The following is a 23,117-nucleotide window of genomic DNA, read 5'->3' on the forward strand; positions in this document are numbered from 1 at the left end:
GCCGACGCCGCTGGCCGCGATAGTATTGACGTCGCCGCTAGAATTCCGCAACGCCATCCGTCGCACGCGCACATTGTTGATGGACAAGAGTAAATATAGTCGCACGTCCTCGCCATTGACTTGAGGAAGTGTGATGGATTTGCGCAGGTCGACCCGCGCCGATAGGCGGCCTCCACTCGATCCGGCGGTTGTTTTCAATAAAAATGTCAGGTTGGCGCGGCGTCGCCGGTCGACGCATTTAGCCTGGCGGCGGTCCAGAAGCGGTGCATACGCCCCACCCTCCCCCCTTGCCCACTCACAAGGTCGTCCTAGCTCACTTTTCACAGCACCCTTTACAAACCCTTTAGAAGTTAAGCTTTATTTCCATTCAGACAGATTCCAGCTGAAAAATAAACGACTTCTTAGAAAAACTAAAACGTGCCGGCATGTTAGGCATTTTTTAACTGAAAGGTTAACTCTGAAAATAGATTCTAGAACTATGTAATCGGAAGACATTTTAACAGCTGTTTATTCCTTGTCACCGAAATCGACTGGTCTCTCAATCCGAATAGAATGTCATGGTCTGCTCAACCTTCGTGTGACATTAAAGTATGTCACTGCGTTTGTTTACGAGTGTGGATCATCCGTAGCATGCATTTATGTTAGAGACCAAATATTTGGTTAACGAGTTAGAGTTTTAGGTCAACCACGACGTAAACTAATTTCAGAAACACATCAGTCAGTCAGAAATCTAATAAAATTAACGTCTTTGAAGTACAGTCTCTACGAATTCTGGCCTGAATTATTTTTCAGAGGAGCTTAAATCAATATTGGAATGCTAGTGCTCGTTTGCCCATTAATCAAATTAGATTTTTCTTGAAAATTGATGTTTACGTTTAGAGAAACGTTTGATGTTGCGACTGTGCCATTGGGAGTACTGGCTTTTAACACACGTGTATCTAAATAAATTATCTCTGAAAATTTCCAAGGTAACTAACCTTGCCTGCTAAGGGCTAGTTAGTTAATCAAAATGCTAAGCCAACGTCACAACGTTGATGTCAAGTCAGATAAAAGCCCTGCCTGCCTAATGCCTAATTAGGTATTATGAGTAATAAAATACAGCTCTACCTAGGTATGTGGTACGCAAAACATATCTTTTAGATCCTACTAGAACTGTCTTACTGTTATTAATATTCGTCAAATAAAGTTCATTGTCATTAAAAAAAATCATCAACACAACGTCATACTTACGTTGCAGGCCACAACAATTTATTGATAAAACATTTTAATTAACCGCCTCTGTGGTCTAGTGGTAAGACCACCTGCTTCAGACGCAGAGGTCCAGGGTTCGATTTCCAGTGGGGGCAGATTTTTCTGTTCGGTTTGGTTGGTGGTAGGGCTTGTTCTAAGTCCGCTTGGCTAGCTACCACCATCTTACCTAAGTCTGTCGCCATAACAACAATGTTAACAGCATTATTGTGTTCCGGCAGTTAGAGGTAAGATAGCCAGTTCCTCCGTGGTTGAGGATTCCGGGTGAAGCTCGCACCTTCGGCCTGATCGTCACTAGGGTTTCTGATTTCTCGACCAATTTTTTTTCTCGAGTTTCGAGAATTCTCGAGGCCAAAGTCTCGAGTTTTCTCGGGTCTCGAGTCTTTTAATGAAAACTGCTGAAATCGGTTAAAATTTAATAAAAACAGGTTTTTTTAAACTAATATACCTACCTACTTTCATGCACAACAGTCAATATTAGAATTTAGTACCACTTAATTTGGTAAGGAAATAAACAAAAAATAAAATCTTCTTTCATAATTAATTTTTACTAATAATCATAGCAAAAGTCATAAAGTCGCGTGTTCTTTAAGGATAAATAACAATAAAATCTGGAGCTACAATTGAATAATTTTTTCTAAAGAACACAAGTCCAAATAGCAAAATTACGATAAATAGTTTTTTTTTATGAACAAAAAAAAACTTTTTAATTAATTTTTAAATTTCTTACAGATAACGACTTGAATAAACTTTACGAGGAGGCACGAGTACCTAAAACCTAACGTCTGTTAGGTAAGGTGACTGTCTATTCAGTCTTTTAATCAGTCAGATTAAACATACATAATAAATATAGCATACTAGTTGGTGAACATTTTTACTTAGTTTCGATTGAGATCATTACTTCTTCTTACATCAAATCAGTTAAAAAAGGAAAGACTAGGCCAGTCTAAAAGCAACGTTGACCTATTAAATAATTAAAAACTTACTTTTGTCTAAGAAAATAGGCTTTCAAGAATATTAAAGCTTCAAAATCGAAACTCGAGAATTCTCGAGCACCGGTAATTTTTTTCTCGTCTCGAATGAAGCCAAATTTCTCGAGTTTTCTCGAGTTCGAGAAAGCTCGAGCAGAAACCCTAATCGTCACTTACCATCAGGTGAGATACAGGCCAAGAGCTTCCTCGTTATGGATAAAAAAAATTCAAGCAATTTAACTTCTTTTAACACTTTGTCTCGTTTCCGACCCATACTCCCTATAGCTATTATTATAAAACCCCCAAATTTTAGACTAAAGCCCGGTCTTTGAGCACGTAGAATTTTGTCCAATGACCCCAAGCTACCCATCCTTATCGCTCGCGCGTAATTAATTACGTTGCTGTCGCGCTCGCACACTCACTGCGGGCGCCCGTCGCACAGTTGCGACAGCAATATAATTACGCGCGAGCGATAGGGATGGGTAGCTTGGGGTCATTGGACAAAATTCTACGTGCTCACAGACCAGACATATCAGCACTATCTCACATCCACCATGAACATTGCAGGTGACCCCAGGCACCCCGGCCGGCCGCGAGCTGGTGCGAGGCGACATCATCGCCAAGATAGACGACTACGACGCGCGGGACCTGCGACACGAGGACGCGCAGAACCTGTTCAAGAACTCCCCTAACCAGATCAAGCTGGTTGTACAGAGGTACGGTGGTTTTGTTTAAATATTTGGCATTTGAGCTGGAAGGAAAATAGGAAGTACTAGAATTTGGGAGTTGATTACTGGAGACGTTAATTGTAATGTAGATCAGCCATAAATAGAGGGAAAATAATGTGACAGATCTTGCGACAAATTAAAATGTTTCTTTTGCCGATTATTCAGTATGGCATGATCAATCGTCCAAAGTTTAGTTCGTCAAAAATACACTCGGCGTATTAAATTCTGACTGCCTTACTGAGTGACTCAGCCGTCGCGCTAGGGTTGTCAACTTTGGCTTATGGTAAAAAACTGTCGTGGTAGTGGCATTTTTTTTAAATACTTACATCGTATACTGTTTGATTTATTGTTGCGAATAGAACAGGGTGAACAGAATAAAAACAAATATAACTAAAATAATATCTCAAGTTTAATGATTGAATTTGATTACAAAGTCACGATAATATCTTGCGACGATTTCGACATTGTCAACATTCCAAGGTCAAAAGGTCATGTTCACTTTTCGGCCCGGGAGCCGCGCCGGGGCGCTTACCTACCTATGTACCTACCTAACAAAAACTTCTTTGTTACGTTTATTTATTTGCAATAGAATAATGTAACTCTTAATACTACGGAAGAAAGACAATAACAGATATCCACGTATAATTATGTAGGTAGTTATGTTTGTACGATAATTTATAGTAATAATTTGCAAACAAATACATGAGAAATAGTATGAAAAGATACCTATGCAAGTGGGTAGTTGACACCATTAACTAATAATTCTTTAAAACACACTTCAATATTCCTGATAGTAGGTAATTGAGTTGGCCTTCTATTTGTCAACGTTTAACAAATGAACTACTTATTGAAATACAAATAAATAACTTACTTACCTCCCCGAATCAACTGGTAATTTAAAAAATGAAAATTCGGTATTTAATGATGAGTTTAAGCAACCAAATACCGAACAATTATAATACGACTTTTTCTGTTCACTCATTTTCGTCAATTTCGCAAAACAAAATAATATCACAGGCGGTTGACCGGCGCGTGACTCAAGCGAACCACAGCGAACGTGTGGCGAACGTCTGTCGCGCCACGTCGCGCTCGCGTTCGTCCAAGACAGTCTTGCTAGAGCGGTGTCAATGTGTGCGTGGCTCGAGCGCGTTTAGTATGGAGTTTGTCTTCTGTTATATTTTGTGGTGTGTATGTGTAAGGATTAGCCCCGTTAAACCGGCCGTGTGACCACAGGGGCGGATCCAGCTCGCACCTTTACTCGGTGCCGCGAGCCTCGGGCAGCTTTGTAGGGCGCGTACACACGCCCACGTTGTTCTATCACAAGTACACCGAGTTAAACAACTCCTTAAGTGTCTTTAGCCCTGTCAGGTGTATTAATTTTATAAGGAATAGCCCCATTGAACTGGCTAGTGTGACCACAGGGGCGGATCCAGCTCGCACCTTTACTCGGTGCCGCGAGCCTCGGGCAGCTTTGTAGGGCGCGTGCCCACGCCTACATTCTATCACGAGTACGCCGAGTAAGAACATCTCCCTAGGTGTCTATTAGGTGTATTAATTTTATTCATTGTGGTACGGAACCAATCGTTTTGGAAAAAAAGTAATACGTGTAAGATCTAAAAGCTCTACCGACTTCATAAAATTCATAATTGATCGCTGAGGAAATTCTTTAACTGTTATAGGAAAAATATTTTTGAATAAACTACGTGAAAGCATGTCGTAATGAATTAGGGGTATAAATTGATTCCGTACCACAAATCCAGCTAATCTAATTCCAACTTTGAAACTATAAGGCATGATTCCAAATATCTTATCTATTGATGTTGTAATGCCTTAAACAATCTTCTAGAATAGGCTAGTTTCCAAAAAAAAATTTTTTAGTCCGTCATGTTTAATATCAAAAAATATTGGACACATATATTTTTATTTGTCAATCTAACAAATAATTACATAGTTATGGTGCGTTGAAGTTCCGCACGACGTCACAACGTGCGGCACTTTTATGCAAGCATTGACGTCATGGGCCTCTTCTTATGAACTTTGGCGCGCTTTATCTCTTTAAATTTTCATTAGTTTGAAAAAGTGAAAAATACGTGTAGAGTATTTTTTGATAAGTTAACTGACGGACTAATTAAAACTCTTGCTTTTTGACCCAGGAAACATCCCTATTAACAAATTGATGGTGTCCTGAGAAAAAATATTTTATTTAAAAATACCTATCTCTCTGTTTACACAAATATCATTCCTTTATAAAAGTACCTTTTTATATTTTTGCACACATTTTATTTGCATGTAACAACTCGTATATTATTTTGTTGTATGTAAACTTTATGTTGTCCTTTACATAGAACATGATTGGTAATTTATTAATGTTGTTTTCCTATTGTTGTATTTAGTTATTGCATTTTGTATCTCCTAGCAATGCATTTGTATATTTCAGTATGTATGTTTTCTTATAGCAACGCCAACATGATTCACATAATGTAATTTCTTTATCTGGCTTTGTTTTTTTTTCTGTCAAAAATAAAAATTATAAACATAATTAATACCTTTTTAGTTTTAGTTCAATTTACTTAAAATGAACTTAAGTTTTCGAATCATATTGGCGTAACTTTCACTATCGTATCGTGTGTCATTCGTTGTCGCTCACGTAGCATGTGTAATAGGGACGTGGACCGTGACGCGACCGCTGGCACCCCGCACGCGCCGAGGTCGCCCATACCCAACGCGGCTGCACCGCCCTACAGGTAGGACATATCATATACATTGTACTACAGGTAGCCCAAATCTGTAGACAAACCTAACCTTTGCAATTTTAACATGGAAAACGATTCAGGCGCTTTCTAAATAGAAAACATTGCCGATTTCATTAAAATATTACATTACAAGCTTGACATTGTATAACGTATTTTCCTAACATTCCAATTTATCATATCAAATATCAACATGTTTGCCAAGTTGAAAATCAATTAAACATTTTCAACTACAAGAGGTAGTTATTAACTTACATTAGTGTATATTGGCACATTTTCAGTATTTGTTCAGTGTTACAGTCATACGTCAGACTTGAAACCCAAGCATTCTATCAACTTAAATAGTTCCCAGATTTTCTTGGTAATCGCAATTAATCAGAAATGAATAAAACGAATACCGCAAGAATGCAAAATTTGTGCAATATACATAGGCACACATTATGTATAATGAAAGTTTACGCTTACTCACACCACCCCAGGCATATAAACTGCACCAAAACAAGAATAATTAGTCATGAAACCGGGACTGCGCCATGTTTTTTTTTTTTCAAATATAGCTTATGACACGTAAAAGATGAAAAGACACCTGGCACTTCAAATACACGCATTTAAAAATACTGTAAAAATTCCTTACTGCGTTGCAGTTATTTTTTCTGGTGCTAAATGCTTTACAAAAAAGTTAAAATGGGATGCATAACCCCAATGGTACCTATGTGCTGGATATAGTACATGCTAGAGGTTGCGGGTTCGATCCCCACACTATGCAAACATTTATGTTTGTATTTGTTGAGTCGAGGCCTGTGTTATGGAAAGAAGCACAAAACTCGATAACATCTCATGCAAAAATTGAGTTATGATTACTTAGTTGGAGACTTGGAGTGCAATAATTATGTAAGTCCAAAATTTAGGACAGAATCTATGTCTATCAGAAACAAGAGGCTATTGAGTGGTGGAAGTCTACATCGGGACAAAAACACTCAAAAGCACTCATTCAGGGATATAGCAACAAAGTAACTAAGGAACTGCTAAAGTTCAAAAGATACAAAGCCTGTGCAGTGACTAGAATACTAACCGGCCACTGCAAACTAAACAAACACAAATCAAACATGAACATGACTGAGGAAACTCTGTGCAGATTCTGCCACACAGAAGAAGAAACGGCCATGCATGTTCTTTGCTCATGCGGCTCGCTTATGAGCAAAAGAAGTATCCATCTCGGGCGACACATCATGCACCCGGATGAGATAGCAGATATCACGCTCCAAAGAATCTGGAAATTTATAGACTCAACGGGACTAAGCAGTGAACTCTAAAGACAAGGGCTGCCACAATAGATCAAACCTGGTCGAGATGGCGCAAATGAAGGCCCAAAACCAATAATAATAATAATAATGTCTGAGATGGAATCGAGTTTTGAGCTTCGATCTTGTTTTCCAAGGTAAAAAGCAATTAGAGTTCACGCGCGAATCTAATGCAGATTTTGGAACACTTTCTTCTTGCGCTCTGCATTCAACGTGCGCGGATTGTGCATAATTGTTTGTGTCTCTATCTGACACCATATCTTAGATTTACATTTAGTTTAGGTACAACTTAAAATTATATCAAAGGATATTATTTATTTATGTAAGACTAATCTGTATTTCTGTACAAACCAGGACCCCCAGCCCTCTTCCTGCGACGGCATGGCGCGGCGGCGCGGGCCCGGAATCCCTCCCTCGCACTCCGGTGCCTCCGTACAACTCGTACCCAGTGCAACACGAGGGCGAGTACCGGACCATGCTCCTGTCGCCCACTTCGACGCGCACCGACGACACCTGCGACGAGTCTATTCAGAGCCAGGTGAGTAAGGGTGACACATAAACAAACAAATGATCGTCGCAGAAATCAGCGACATCGCAACGCACGACTCAACGTCGTAGTATTTAGAAACTTGCAATGCACTCTTTCATCGACGCCGCATTTCATTTTTCTGCAATAATGACGAATGACATCGGGAAAAAAGTTGAGACTTTATTCCACCATTAGGGGCGAAGCCAATGGAATATTCCATTTGGCATCTGGTGTTAGCACTAGAAAGAAATGAGTTGCTCTGCCCTCAGTGCTGGATATAGGTATCAAAACTTTCTTCGTCCCCAAATATTGGTTTTGTTGTGTTAATACCAAAATGTGGGTGACAAAAAACTTGAACTATGTCACTATAAGCTTTGTATCCTAGTAGGTGAATATATCTGCTGAAAACATAATAATTCCAACGTGGCAATTTGTGCAAATTAAATAGATAATCTTCTGACGCCGTTGAAATCTACTTCTTTTGAAATCTTAATTTCCTTAATTATTTCGCTTATCAATCATGAAAATTAGTAAGTCCAACCAAATCCATTATGTCACTGCAATATGAACTGCAGTCAACACTTCTTGGCACTAAGTATCTTTACAGTACTGGCAATGACACTATTCTGAAATATGCCTACATATTTTATTACCAGACATGCGATCAGTATGGTATAGCTAATAAACGGCATAAAATTATGTAAAGTAACAGTACTGTTAAGATATCTTCAGGCAATACACCATTGACTCCGTAAAATTATCTGTCTATATCCCTCTGATATATCAATTAATCATAATTATATTCATGTTTTGATATTAGGCCAAATATCATGCGTCATTTATGTATCAGTGCATTAGTATTTGACGTCCATCATTAACGCTTAGGTTATGGTCAATGTCAAATAGCTATAGCGGCAATCATCAGTCATAAAAATATTATTTGTGTTTGTATTATTTTTAAAACACACGTGACAGTCAACGAACTTTGCTCTTGCGTCTCAGTATCCGGAGACTGCAAATGTTAATTGAAATACAACCCTTGTTTCGTAATACAAACAATCTTCATCACAAAAATGTGTATGTTCTGTAGATAGTACAAAATATTTTTAACGGAGAGTACAGACGATTTTAGCTTGAAATGTGGTTATGACTTAGAAAAACCTATAAAATCGTCTTCGCTTCGACCTCTTTTGCAAAACGGATATTATGTTAATCGTCCTTGGTGTTAAAACGAAATGGGTTAACCAAACGTCGTTCAACCGATGCGTGACGTAATTTGGCGTCGCGCCAGAAAGTCTTAGGTCTAATGATGTTACTTATTAATTAGTTAGTTTTTGACGGTGGCATTACAGAAACAAGCCGTAGGGCAAAGCGCCTAGAACATGTTATGAGTACAGGTATTTATCGTGGTTCCAGAATGTTCTGGAGCGTGCTAAATCGGTATTGTGAATCACGATCACTTTAATAGACGCCGGCGGCATTTCTAACGCTGTTCAAATCGGATTATGAGTAATGAGGCCACAATCAAAGTACAAACAACGGATAATGGAATTAGAATTATAGACGTCCATTCATAAGCTTCAAGCTTTCCATTGCTACCAGAATGTAGAGTCTAGACTGATTGAAATCATTTTTTAAACTCCTTGGATACGTAGTTAAGATTTCAAACAGTAGGTACCTACTCAAAGCTTCACTGCCCTATAAAGGAATATAAAGGTCCTGTTCTATTCTGTTAATATATCAGAACAGCTAGCAGACCTTATATCTACGATTGATTTACTCATAAATCATAATTTCATTATTTGAAAAAAAAAAAACGCAGAAATGTTTAAGGAAAGTAATAATATAATAAGTACCTAATAATAAAGGGTTTGCAGGCGGCCTTAAGCTGAATCAAAATCTCTGAATAATCTCGAAAACTCTTGAAATATTTGAGCAAATACTTTATAAACTATTTTACGATTAACACTAGTATGCTTAAAATAACATGTTGAACTCACTTGTTTTATTTTAGCACGAGACGTAACATTTTAATTTGATAAATTTAATAAATTTATGCTACGCGTGTTGCAAGGCTCTGCGGCGCGGAAGCTCTCGCCCACGTCGCCATTTTCCCGCCTAATTTCCAAAATAGAATGCATTGAAAACGCGTTGTTTACTCGCGAGGGACCGCTCCAGCGGCAGTCTGTGACGGTGCGCTGAACGACACGCGTCTGCGCAAGTGCTTCAACATAATGGCGGTCAACCCCAATTTCTTCCCCAATGGGTACCAGGACCCCATGCATCCTGAAGAGGAAGTTGTCACAAACTGGGTGCGTTTCTACCTAACATAGCTGTCAACTGCCAACCGCTAACATTACTACGCTGAAACTCTAAAGATAAGATGTGAACCATCAATGGAACTGCTCCAACGGATCAGCTTAACCGATTAACCGGAATATTCAAACACAATCTAATTTCGGAGCACTTGAAGTCGCGCGCTGTTACAAAATATGTGATGTAATAACTCGCCAGCTTTTACGACGTTATTTTCCGTGATGAAGCACGGTTGTGATATGTGGAAAATTTGTAATTAACGGCGTCCTCGGGTTTACGATCTGTTTGATGGACTATGACATGATGTATGGCTAAGTGCTTTAACATTTTTATGAATCAAAATAATAAAACAAAAAATGCCGTAGAATCGCTAAAAATGTTAGAGACAACTTAACCCTCTGATTAAGTAAGTAACAATTTACAGTTGGGTTCGTAATAACATAACTCATTACTAAGGATAAAATAAAAAGATTAGGTCAAATAAATTCCAAATCACATACACTCTTCCACTTTAACTAGGCTTAGTTCACTTATATTTTTACAATAAAAAGTTCTAGAAAGTTCAGTCTAATTAATCGAAACAACACGTCACGATCCTCAATATATTCGAACACGTAATCAAAACAAAATCCAAGCCCTCTTTTACATTACACTGCTAAAGATAAAATCTCACTCAACATCAAGCTGTGTACTAAATAAAGGACAAAATACTTTCAGCTTATACTTTCTTTTCGAAATTAATAAATACGGCTTCCATTTGATATGAAATCGCAGCTGTAAATCTATTTTCGAGTCAATGCCACGTCACGTAATTTTTACACCCACTTGAACTTTCAGTAAGACGCTTACACGTGACGAACTGCGATTTGATCACGGACATTCAGTGTGCCTATATGAAATGTTACTTTCATAAAAAGAGCCTTACGAAAGTTCTCAATTACATATTTATGTGCCATGTTTAAAAATAAAAGTATTATCTTCATCATCATCACTTGATGCACATACCAAATTGACTGTTGAAAACATAATGTTTCACAAATGGTCCAATTTCATGAAAAAGCTCAATCCAACTTTGAAAATAACTAGATGTTTAAGTACGGTGTTAGCATAAAATCTCAAAATTAGGACTCTCATATTGGGCTTTTGAGTCGTTCAGTGATTCAAATAAAATTAAATCAAGCATACGAAAACCTAAAGCCGATATTATTTATTTTGATGCCGAAAGGGGTTCAAGTTTTTATGAAAACATGGTTTGAAAATGAAATGTCATGTCTCGCTAAATGCTCGAATTGAATCCATCTAAAGATATAGGCATATTAGATACCAGGCAGACCTTTAATCAAATAAATTTCTAATCAAAACACGTCTCTACACTTTGAAAAGTGCTAACGATGCTGCTAGTCAAGAATTGGTAAATAATTTCATAATATTATTCTGCTAGAATTGAATAGCGAACGGATATTGCTAACTCTAAACTAATACCAATAAATAATCGAATTATCCATCTCAAAGCACAATCTATTGGAAGCATGACTAACATAGAACATTGCGTCAGTGGCGAAAGCTTCTTGTAAACATGGACGCAAATAAACAGCTGGATTTCGTATTGGCACCTTTTCTCGGCCATCATTTTCTTCTACAATACCCCTGTAATGTTCTAAGAACATGATTCACGGGTAATCAAAGCTTCAAGGCGTTTGTGGATGGTAATGTGACTGTTTAATTGCGTTTAGCGCCATCTGTTCCTAATGATGCGTGTTACTGAGAAGTTACACGTGTTTGTTGTAGGTACTCCTCATAACTAAATAGTTCTATGTATATCATAAGTTGTGAATTTAAAAATAACTATAACAGTTCCTAAGTGTTACTAGTGTATAACCAGAAGAGAACCCTTTTCCAAAGGAAAATTTGTAACAACGAACGACCTATGTAGGTGACTACCATCGTATACAGTGCCAACCGATTAAACTGTGCGTATAGCACGCTGCATGCCAACGCGTTAAAAGTAAACATTTTCGCGAGAAATAGCTAAGGCCGCCACAAATAACTGTAAACTGTAACAAATCCTTCAGGATATTTGTGAAATGCTAGTAGACTTCCTTCCTTGAGACTGCGTCCGCCACAAGATGGCGTTGACTGTATATTAGAATGGTAGCCTATCAAAATAGGTTCCACCATGTCGTGTACTCGTACATACATAATCCTTACAAACAAAAGTGGCATGAGTAACAAAAGTAAAAGAAAATTTTCCATAACATAATCATAATAAACAGTTTTTTTCCTCAGACGTTTACAAAACGCGAAAAAACGCTGTAAACAAAGTTCAAAGCCAGAAGTTATTTGCTATTACTTTTGCCTCCATCTTGTTGTTTTTCATTTTATTATTTTAAGTGGTTTCCAGTTAAATTTATATGCCCGAGAGATTTCACGACATTGGTATATCAAAGTAGGCCTTTAATATGTTTAGTTGACCACGACCCACATATACGATAAATATAACGGAATAGTGTCAGAAATCATAACCCACATGGAACAACCTCGGATATAATTAGATTAGGCGTTGCGCGCGCGCCGCGTGAGCGCACTAAGACCATGCTGTTACTTTCATGAATCACCATCTTCATTTTTATATCATTTTAATTTCAGATTAAGCACAGCATTTTGACACATTTTATATGGAATCTAGACTGTACCGTCTCTACATTGTTTTAGGGCTCTTAAATTACGAGCAGTCCATGTGAACAACACGTCAATCGTTCGTTTGCAAGACCGTACCTTGTCAGAATTGTCATATTTTATCTAAGGAAGTTGCCTTTTTAATTTTCCGTATTTTCCTGCAAACGAACGAGTAACGTCTGGCTTAGTCTCATTTAAAAGAACCCTTACGCCCTTAGGCCTATTTCAGACACACACGATTGCTGGGCAGTGCTCGTACATTTGCATCAAAAAGAAACCGTGTCAGTACCTCAGTGCCTTAACAATGAGAACCACCCATAAACCGTGTGGTTATGTCTGTGTCTGAACTAGGCCTTAAAAATGTTAATTCGCCTAAGGGCCTTCGCCCACTGCGACTTTTCGTTTACTTAGACATCACTTCTGTATTGCCTTGCAAATGCGACTAACGCGCATTAATAGCGATGCCAGGCCTGTTCATCTCCGCGAGTTCACATCGAAAACAAAACACGCACGATAGCCCACCTACAGGAGGCGATTCGACAAGGCGTACGAGATACGAGCGAGCATTGACACACGCACGCGTACTCTTGTATTATGGAAAAAAAAATACTGTGTAAAAAATACTGTGCAGTATTTAACTACCTAAATAATAATAAAAACACACAATGTACTTTTTTTAAGTTGCCTGAGGACACTGAGAGGTAAATTAAGTGGTTATTGTTATTCATGATAATTCATGCAAATTCATGTATTTCTTCCGACATTTTCCGCGATTTGGCACTTCACGTCACACATTAGTTTGCCGAAGTTCGCCGAGCCAGCTATTGTCAATTATTATAGGTGTCAAACAGGATAGGGTCTTTGCGCTGGTTTTCGTCCAACTATCGGAGTTGCCAAATTTGTGATCTTAAAATACCCTTACATAAATGTATCATATTATTTTATGTCGTTCGAGTGCTCATAAAGGCAGTCAACTAAAGTCCATACTGCAACGCACACACAATCCGCACCGTAACGTAAACGCCTTGCCTCGCCGATGACAGCGCGCGAAGGGTAATGACAGCTCGCAAAACACTGACGTATATCAATGTCTCATGGACTTGGCGTAACTTTAAAATAAACGTACTCGGTAGGTACATTACGCACACACTTACACGCATTATAAATACATACACGATTTAAGAAAACAACATGGCCACAATATAGGCAATCAGCTGACAGGTATTTGTGTGTGTGTGTGTGCGTGTAGTTGTCAGCTGATTGCCTATAAATATGTTGTTTTCTTAAATCTTGTATGTAGGTACCTACTCGGCACAAGTCAGGTAGTTATTGACGTCACATGAAAATGTTGCCAGAATGAGTACTGACCAAACATTTTCTATTTCTTTTTTTTATACATCACCAGGGGTAAGTTAGAAAGAGATAAACAGCTGTTTGTCATTAATTTGTCGAATTTTTGTATAGATCTACATATATTTCCTCTCCACTATTACCTCCATGTCACAAAAGGCGATACGTTGTTGATCCCTTTCCGAGTTGATTTGCCTGCTATATGACCTGAGCTATGCTTTAAAAAAATGACCCTTAGTCATCTAAGATTTAATTTTGTATGAAGAAGTTTAATAAACACTTAAAATTGTGTTTATAATGCTATCAATAATTAGACATACGTGCCAAAAACTTTTCCTGTCAGCACGTTTTTTTTCTAGCGCGATGATTTCTGCAATGTACCGGTGACCGGTGTATGGCCGCGCATTTACGTAATTTTTTGGAACTCACTACTTTTTAAATTACATTTTCATTTAGGTAGAACTGTTGCTTAGGCATTATAGATTGCAACAAAACTAGCGCGGGATGGCTACTGCCTTCTGTGAATACAATACTTTGTATTCAAATTTTACGCATGTGTTTATGGCAGCTCAGTGAAATGGACGAAAACCGAAGTTAGATAGAAAACCAGCACAATGACCCTTCTTTCAAAAATTAATATTGCGATTTTATAAATCACTTAAACAACTGTATATTAATTTGCGGTACGAAGTACGCCGGGACAGCTCGTAAAACAAATTCATTATTTACATATTACTAATTTATCAACTTTGTTCATTGTTAGTTCATTAGTTGTTCGTGTTTCGTATGAGTTAGACCAAGAGCCGAATGCAAAAAATAAATGTTACTTAATTATATTAATCCTACAAAAAACAGACGGACGTGTGCAAGTCTAATAGCCAGTTTGAAAATGCCTCCCAGAGAATTTATAGAATATATACGGAGTTTAGGAGCAAGTTTTACACATAACTTTGAAAAATTCCTTCAGTTTAATCCAGGAAGACAAATATATAATTTATTTAAAACCTTACCTCCACAAACTCCGTGCTCTTGTTTTCCGGTAGAATATTTGTTAAAATTGTTTACCAGGCTACGCATATACGCAACAATAAAATTCAATAACAGATGTTTTAAAGATTCTAAAAAAGAAATAAAAAAATATCTAAAAATTAGGCATCTATAATTTTTATTATAGATGCTTGCATAATTTTGGGTAAACAAAGTGACAAAGAAGCGTAGTCGTGACTGAGTATTTCGTTTCTTCTCAGCACTTGCCAAAATATGTTTGTCTCACAAAGCACTGATAGGGCAAAAAAATAATGAGACATTTTAAAGGCTCCTTATGAGCATTTTTTGAGATTTTATAAGAATCACTCAATGGCGAGACTCTAAAGAGGGTCCAAGAAGTTAGGGATCTTGGAGTTCAGTTGGACAGTGGTTTGTATTTTGAATCTCATATCAGCAAAATTACCGCTAAGGCTTACAAACTACTTGGTTTTATTTTCCGTCAAAGTACAGAGTTTAAAAATGTGAACACCGTAATATTACTTTACAATGCCTATGTAAGATCTCAGCTGGAATATGCTTCGGTTGTGTGGAATCCCCAGTACCTAAAATACATAAACCTCTTAGAGGGCATTCAAGCAAAATTTGTGAGACGTCTGAAGTATAGGTTTAAAAATTTCAGCTCGGAAAAGCTTCAGTCATTGGCATGCCGCCGTGAACACAGAGATCAAATATTTTTATATAAGATCATAAATAATGTGGTTGATAGTCCTTATTTATTAAGTAAATTAGCCTTTAAATGTATTAAACCTCGAGTCAGACACAGGAACACTTTTAGTATACCCATTTGTAGATCAAATTATCGTAAAAATAGTTTCATCATTAGAGCCACTAACAAATATAATACAGCATTTTGTCATTTAGACATCTTTCATGAACGCATTGTGAAGTTTCGCCGTCTCCTTCAATCTACTTGATCTTTAGTGTATCCATGTTAATTTTTTATAATGTTTTAATGTTAATATTTTCTTTTGCATGCATAAATTATGCTACACATCTGTCTCCTTTTCAACTTTGACTGTACAACCTAGCTTTAGAAACTTTAATGGCCAATGTATAACCCACTTAATTTTAAGCTGCATGTGTCAAATAAGGCTGTATGTTTCTTTAATAAAGATAAAATAAAAAAAAAAAAATCAATTTATGAAGTTAGATTTATCATAGTACTAGTGACCCGCCACTACTCCACAATGTACAATGTATTATTTATTATACCTTCCTCTTGAATCACTCTATTTAAAAAAAAACCGGCCAAGTGCGAGTCGGACTCGCTAGGGTTCCGTACAAGCCAGTTGGTATATAACTTTGATTTTGTTACAGCTTAAAGGTACTATAGACCTGAGTATTTGATATGAATTTCAATTTAATACCTCTACGCGTACATGAGGAAATAAGTAGCAACTTTAAATTTTTTTCAAAAATATTTTAAAAAATCTGCTTACAAGATCTCGTTCAAACCAATTTTCGTTGGAAGTTTTCATGATGTACAATGTATGTACATACATATAAAATGATGTTAGAAACCTTAATATCATTTTTAAAGACCTATCCATAGATACCCCACACGTATGGGTTTAATGAAAACCAAAATGTATTGCTTTTTTCTATATTAATTTGTGTGAAAATCTTAATGCTGTTCACAGAATACATCTACATACCAAGTTTCATCAGTATTTTTCTTATAGTTTCGGAAAAAAATGGCTGTTTCATACGGACGGACAGACAGACTATATGACGAATCTATAAGGGTTCCGTTTTTGCCATTTGGCTACGGAACTCTAAATACCGTATCAAAATCTGTTGCATAGTTTTAAAGATCTAAGCATACATAGGGACAGACAGACAGGAAAGCGACTTTTTTTTATAATTATTACGTAGTGATGATGGGCATATAGACCAAATAAAGACATTTTGATTTAAGGGGGGGACATCGTAAGAGCCATTCACATTTTTATCAGAAAGTTAATAAATTAATATATTTAGGTTTTTGAAATCTAAAACAGCCAGGAAATCAAAGAGGCAAACATGATACCTTTGTGATTTTATAGGAATTTTATTGTAAAACACGGTCATATTAAACTTTTATAAAAAAATCCAGAGGTAAATGTTTTTTTTCGAGAAAAATTTTTTCTAATCGTGTTTTCGAAAATATCATCCCATCACACATACGTTATGTAATACATAATATTGAAAACAGTGCGAAATATCGTCAATTGCAGTTTTCACATACTAAGGGCCCATAATGAAATTAGTATAATGTTTGTTTATGTAATAAAATTTGGTTTGAAATACCTACTGAATTGAATTTTTATTTCTTACTAGCTTTTTGGCTTCGCCCACGTGAAATAAATTGTCACAGTTATGTGTGTTATAAAATATTTAGGTGCTAGCTCTTACACTATATAACTGGCGGCCGCATGTAGCTGCGCGTTGCCGCGAAGAGCAGTGAATGCAAGTGTGGTGGTGGTGCGCTAGATGGCGACACAGTAGCTTCTTGTAGCAGTCAGCCCTATGGCATCAAGACAGTACCGATCACTGACGTATGTCAACAAAACGGTGCTCGACTCTTAAGACAAGCTAAATTACACCATATTGTTGATGACATTGAGCATACATTTTTTTGAATACCTTCGCGAAGAAAAACTTCTGTACGTAGTACTTATTATTATTCTGTGGCGATGCTGTCGAAAAGTCGCCGTGGGCGAGGGCCCTAAATAATACCGTTTTGCTTCGACGCAAAACAAAACGCGATCACTCATCACGTACGTAAAATATCTAACAGTCCTCGACACCTAAACGTCACCTCATATTCCAGCCCTACCGCACCACCCCCCTAGTGTTGCCCGGCGCAAAGGTGCGCCGCGAGCCCGGCCCCACCGAGAGCTACCTCCGCCACCACCCCAACCCGGCCATGCGGGCGCCCCCACACCACGACTACCGCGACACACTCATGAAGCAAAAGGTACGGAACACTATAGTCTGGTCCGGGAGCACGTAGAATTTTGTCCAATGACCCCAAGCTATCCATCCTTATAGGATCCTTATAGGATGGATAGCTTGGGGTCATTGGACAAAATTCTACGTGCTCCCGGACCAGACTATACACACATAAAACATCAACAAGACGGTGATAATAATCGATAGCCTTTGAAGTTACGCCCGTATTCACAAACATTACTATGAGGTCTCAGTGCGCGTGAACGCACAGGGTGACATACATACGCTGTGCGTTCGATTTGCTGCTTCACTTAAGCAAGCATCGTTTGTGAATACGAGCGTGAGTGATACTCGATAGCTTTTGAAGGCTCACACTTTCAGGATGCGGCCAAGGTATCCTATCAAATCAAATAGTTTATTCCGTACATAGGCCCTTTCCAGGGCACTTATACACTTCCCGAATATAGCTTGCCCTACTACCTGCTGAGAAGAAGTGGCGGAAGAAACTCAGTCAGTATTTTGTTATCGAAGCATTTTTATCGATTTTTGATGATATGTCATCTAATTTGATATAATAACAATAGCTGTATTAAATCGAACCAGAAAGGCTACACCCTCAAGACTTTTACGTAGTTTCAGATCTATCTGCCATTGTTACAATCTGGCATTTTTGTTTTCGTGATAGAGATGGATAGATTCAAAACTTTGGATGACGATGATGTAGGGCAAAGATGAAAAGTTAGTTTTTCTATACGAACTTACTTATCAAAAGCTATCGAGTGAAACTTCACTAATGTTTTGGGTTTTTAGCAGAAAGTCTTTAAACGAAACTAAAACTCTTTTTAAATTCAACTTGCTTAATATAGCTATCGAGTAAAACTCGCACCAAGCTATTGGTTATTATGTTTTAGAAGAGATTGTCACTATTTGTAACTATCAAAAAATAATGGTTAAAGCGCTCACTGAATTTGACCCAAAAAAACAGATGTGGGAAAATAAATTTTATCTAATTCGATGTAAAATGCTGCTCAATATTTTTAGTTTACTCTCAATGTTAATTCGTCCACGTTCCACTTAATTTTGGTGGATGACAAGTTGTAAATTAACTTTAACGTCTTTTAAATTAGTACTATATTAGTTTCAAGAATATTATTAAATTACTTTGTAATTTCAGATAACAACATTGAATACAATAAGTATAGCTAATTGCATTTAAAATCACTGTTACACAAAATGTAATGTCAAACGATCACATACACTATATCCGGTTCGAAGGACCATAATGTCACACTTTTCTTAGGCCTTGTTGTTTCTGTAGATAGTTCTATATGCACGCACTTTTACTATCTCACACTAGCTATATGCTTTACACATACACATTTCTAGTTAAAGAGCAGCAGGCGAAATAACACTTATCTTTTAGAAACAACTACGAACACACTCACTTGATATCCAATAACATATTTGATTCGAGATACAGCTATTTTTGTAAGAGTATAGTTTTGATTTTTTAAATTATGTAACTTGTAATGTATGATATGATTGCATTGCAGACTTCAGTATTTAAATTCTTTTACCAAACTATCTGTACATACACTCTTAAACTTTTTCTTTCACAAGACGCGATAGTAACTCAAGTAAACCCACTAACTAGTAGCATTCAATGCACTAGCGCACGCATAGCACTGTGTAATAGATATTTAATAAAATCAGGTGGCAGAGTCGGTGCTGCAGCGAGTGGTCGGCGATGAGAACAAGGTGGTTCAACGAGTTGTGTGACGTTACAGCTTCTAGCATGACGCAACAAACTTCTGTTACGAAGCCGATCGTCTTTTACACTTTTGATCCACTGCAATGTTTGATAGACGCACTGTAAATAATGAACGAACCGTTTAAAAATCTGCAGGATAGTTATAAAGTTGGGAATATGCATGAATATAGTCTGCGTTAAGTCTTTGGCAGTTTTGAAAACCTAACATCGACATCGAACTGTCTGTGCCAGTAGCGATATGCCTCTCTTTGAATGCTACCTACGTGAAATCATATTATGATCTCTGAGAAAATTGAGTATCAATTTCATAATTACATGCAGAATTGTTGCCAAGGTAGGTATATTGGTGCAGCTAACTTGGCAAATAACAATGTTATTTTAAGCATCCCATTTATGGAAAAATCCAATCGAGATTTCGGGGCAAGCTTCAGCAATGTGCGCGGTATCAAAAAGTAATTTTAGCACGAATTTTCTGTTAATTATTGCAATGGATCAATGGTAGATTTTCTCACGTGTCTATACATCATTGTTTGAGCTTCTTGTTGCATCGATGTACAGTTTTTATTTCTCTTCATCGTTCGGTCATCTTCATCTTTTATTTCCTCAATGTGTTAATCGAGAAACGTAGCTATAAGAACTAATAAACCATTTATTCATCATTAATTGTAAAAACTGATCGAAAATGGTTAAGTAAGAGCCCATACACCACAAATTTATGCGTAGTGCCATAAAACTTTTACGTATCCATTATAGCTACTTGTTCTCAATTTCTTCGATTTTCAATTATTATGTTGAATGTATCGTCCAGCTTCTGTATAGTCAAGACAATTAACGTGTTTCCTTGTCGCTTCAGGTGGTGCACAAACAGTTCAACTCTCCCATTAATCTGTATTCGGACCAAAACATCGCCAACTCGATTAGGCAACAGTCGTCGCCCTTGCCGTGAGTATTTTTAAATATTATCCGACCCTTTGTATATTAAATCAATTCAGTCCGATAAATATATTTTAACTTTTATACAGACCCTGTTGTTTAAATACATTTTAAAATCAACTGACCCCTCTCCTTATATCATGTAATTGTGAAAAAATGCGAGTGTCATCATATTCCGCCGCCGAATATCTTGGCACCGAATTACAATAACATGGCTGGGTGCCAAACTGAAACTGTTACCCAAGACAATATTTGACATACGCCTGGACAATTTCTATATGAATTAAATGTACTGTATTATATTGTTTGTCTTAAAATTGTCATGTGGTGTCCGTGAACTTAGTTGAAATAGATCTCCCAAGCTTTATGTGCATATCACACAAATTCGACTTTTCAAAATTTTTACACAACTATGATTACTAGATCGAGTTTAGCCAATCAGCAGTGGTCGTGGCAGCGAGTGAACATTTAGCAATATGTAATAACGCAATATTTATCTGCTCACATAGCGCTAACGGCCATTACGGGCGGCCGCACGTTGTCAAGAGGCAAGTGTTTTACTAGAAACGCCGCCAAAACACGTCGACGCCCATCTTCATGACGCATTAATGCTTATTTATTTTTATTTCGCTATCTTTCGACTCTTTCGATCTGTCTACTTCACGCTACACTCCCGTCGAGCATGGTGTCGACGTCGACGTCCGAACTGTCCAACGAAGTGTCGCACTCATAGCACTTCACTCGCCCCATGTCACGCGACTACATTGTGTGTGAACATGCGTGGCGAACACAATTAGTTCTTAAGTACGTTTATCACTATTTAATTTTAATGACTAGAACTTATTCTACATGATTAATGTTAGTATTTTTATCGACCTGTCCTTCCTGAAAAACAAACACAACTAAACACGTTCGTGCACTAACCGCTTCCGCGCCCCCTAACGTCCTTCGACGGGTCTAATTCGTTTCTCTCTGTTGCGCCCGCTAACCGACTAAAAACTAACGCCCCGTGCCCACGCCCCGCGCCCGACGGACCGCAGCCACAGGCCCACGCTGCTGTACGACCCGGCCAAGTCCGAGACGTTCCGCGCGCTACAAGAGGAGGGGCTGGGCGACGTGGTCCAGGAGGTGCCCGTGCCCGTGCAGCCGAAGGTCTTCACCGCGCCGCCCAACAAGGTAACTTGCGTTCCTTTGCTCATTTGTATTCTAGAACTAAAGTCTATGGACCTAATGGAAACTTTTTCCAATTATTTTAAAACACAGTTTCACAGTGTGTTCTAATTTTGAAGTTCTGAAATTGCATGATGCAATTTATTACTGCATGTTTCTTGCTCACATAATTTTAACCTTTTCGTAGACTTTCAGAATTAACTGACAACCTTATTTAATAAATAGGGCAACACATACATTTTTATTTCTCAAACTTTATCAATTGAGTGGTTACAGTAAACTAGTTTTATTTTATGTTTTATAGAGGCCAGCGCCCACCCCGAAACCAACGAAACAGGCTGATGCGCAACCGAAGGGAAAACAAACGACCTTCGTAAGTTACCTTCGTCTCATTACATTTATACTTAGAATTGAAATAATAATAAATTGAAGCCATCTTACCTTTCAATAATTACTTTTGTCTTGAGTTATTTTTCTCCAACCCGCCTGGCCAGCGTAGGCCAAATCCTTGTTTTGCCTCTGGTCAATGAAAGAGGGTCGTGCTTCTACAGTGAAGACTAAATGAGCTGTTTATGTTCGCAACCCATTTTCTCCTTGCCAGGATTAAATTTCCTGAAAAGTATTTATACCGTTAATAATTTAAAGTAACAATATCTTAATTTAAATATTAATATTGTTTAACAGGTGAACTCACTCCACGAAGAGCATATCCAGCAGTCGAACTCCTTCAAGCGACTAATGTACAACGTGTTGGGCGACACAGAGTTCTAGGGCGGGTCACAATGAAGCCACGCCCATCGACGCCTACGGCGAACACCCCGACGTTATCACTCCCTTATCATGTCGACCCTCGTCTCTTAGCGCTTAGCACACGTAGCGTGCGCTAACGAAGACGATCGCCCGCACCAGTTGACTGATTCCCAGTTTTATGGCGGTTAGACGAGCGCCTAACTTAGATATAATTGACTTGTTGGATTAGCAACGAATAAGACTAACAAAAATAATTTAGGAGGCTATTTATTTATAATACTCCTGGCAGTGTGTTATATTTTTCGGTGGATTTAATTATTCTAATACTCGAGTATTAGTGATATAATTTATATTTACATTAAGTAGCAATGTAACGTTTATTATTACTAAGTGTTGATTTTCTGTTTGTACAGAAATATATTGTTTACGTATACAATGAAAATGTTGAGTGTACAGTCTAGTCACTTCGACCCGAGCTCTGGTCGTCTCTACGAATATTAAATTCGACAATTTGAAATAAATTATTTATTTTTATCTATCACATTGTTTTATTTTAATATGCCCCTTAAAAGTAAAAATAAATTAAACACTATTAATCTCAAAATAACTATATTTATAACCTGAAGTTAACTAACAATGTTAC

General features: G+C 37.6%; 1 protein-coding gene across 4 annotated transcripts in view; it reads left to right on the forward strand.

Moving 5' to 3' along the window:
• The window catches only part of LOC135088591 (PDZ and LIM domain protein 3), a 31,478-nt gene extending 8,466 nt beyond the window's left edge, over positions 1–23,012 (forward strand). For 3 of the 4 annotated variants that reach the window (XM_063983493.1, XM_063983494.1, XM_063983492.1), the window contains 9 exons: positions 2,787–2,935; positions 5,611–5,691; positions 7,353–7,536; positions 17,729–17,875; positions 19,564–19,608; positions 20,475–20,563; positions 21,595–21,730; positions 22,029–22,097; positions 22,409–23,012. In XM_063983493.1, the coding sequence (XP_063839563.1) occupies positions 2,787–2,935; positions 5,611–5,691; positions 7,353–7,536; positions 17,729–17,875; positions 19,564–19,608; positions 20,475–20,563; positions 21,595–21,730; positions 22,029–22,097; positions 22,409–22,495 (987 nt within the window). In that variant the 3' untranslated portion in view covers positions 22,496–23,012. The remainder of the gene's footprint in view (positions 1–2,786; positions 2,936–5,610; positions 5,692–7,352; positions 7,537–17,728; positions 17,876–19,563; positions 19,609–20,474; positions 20,564–21,594; positions 21,731–22,028; positions 22,098–22,408) is intronic. The other variant, XM_063983495.1, reaches the window with a different exon arrangement.
• The last annotated feature ends 105 nt before the right edge of the window (positions 23,013–23,117 follow it).

Source organism: Ostrinia nubilalis, chromosome 4 (assembly GCF_963855985.1).
Source record: "Ostrinia nubilalis chromosome 4, ilOstNubi1.1, whole genome shotgun sequence".
Lineage (NCBI taxonomy): Eukaryota > Metazoa > Arthropoda > Insecta > Lepidoptera > Crambidae > Ostrinia > Ostrinia nubilalis.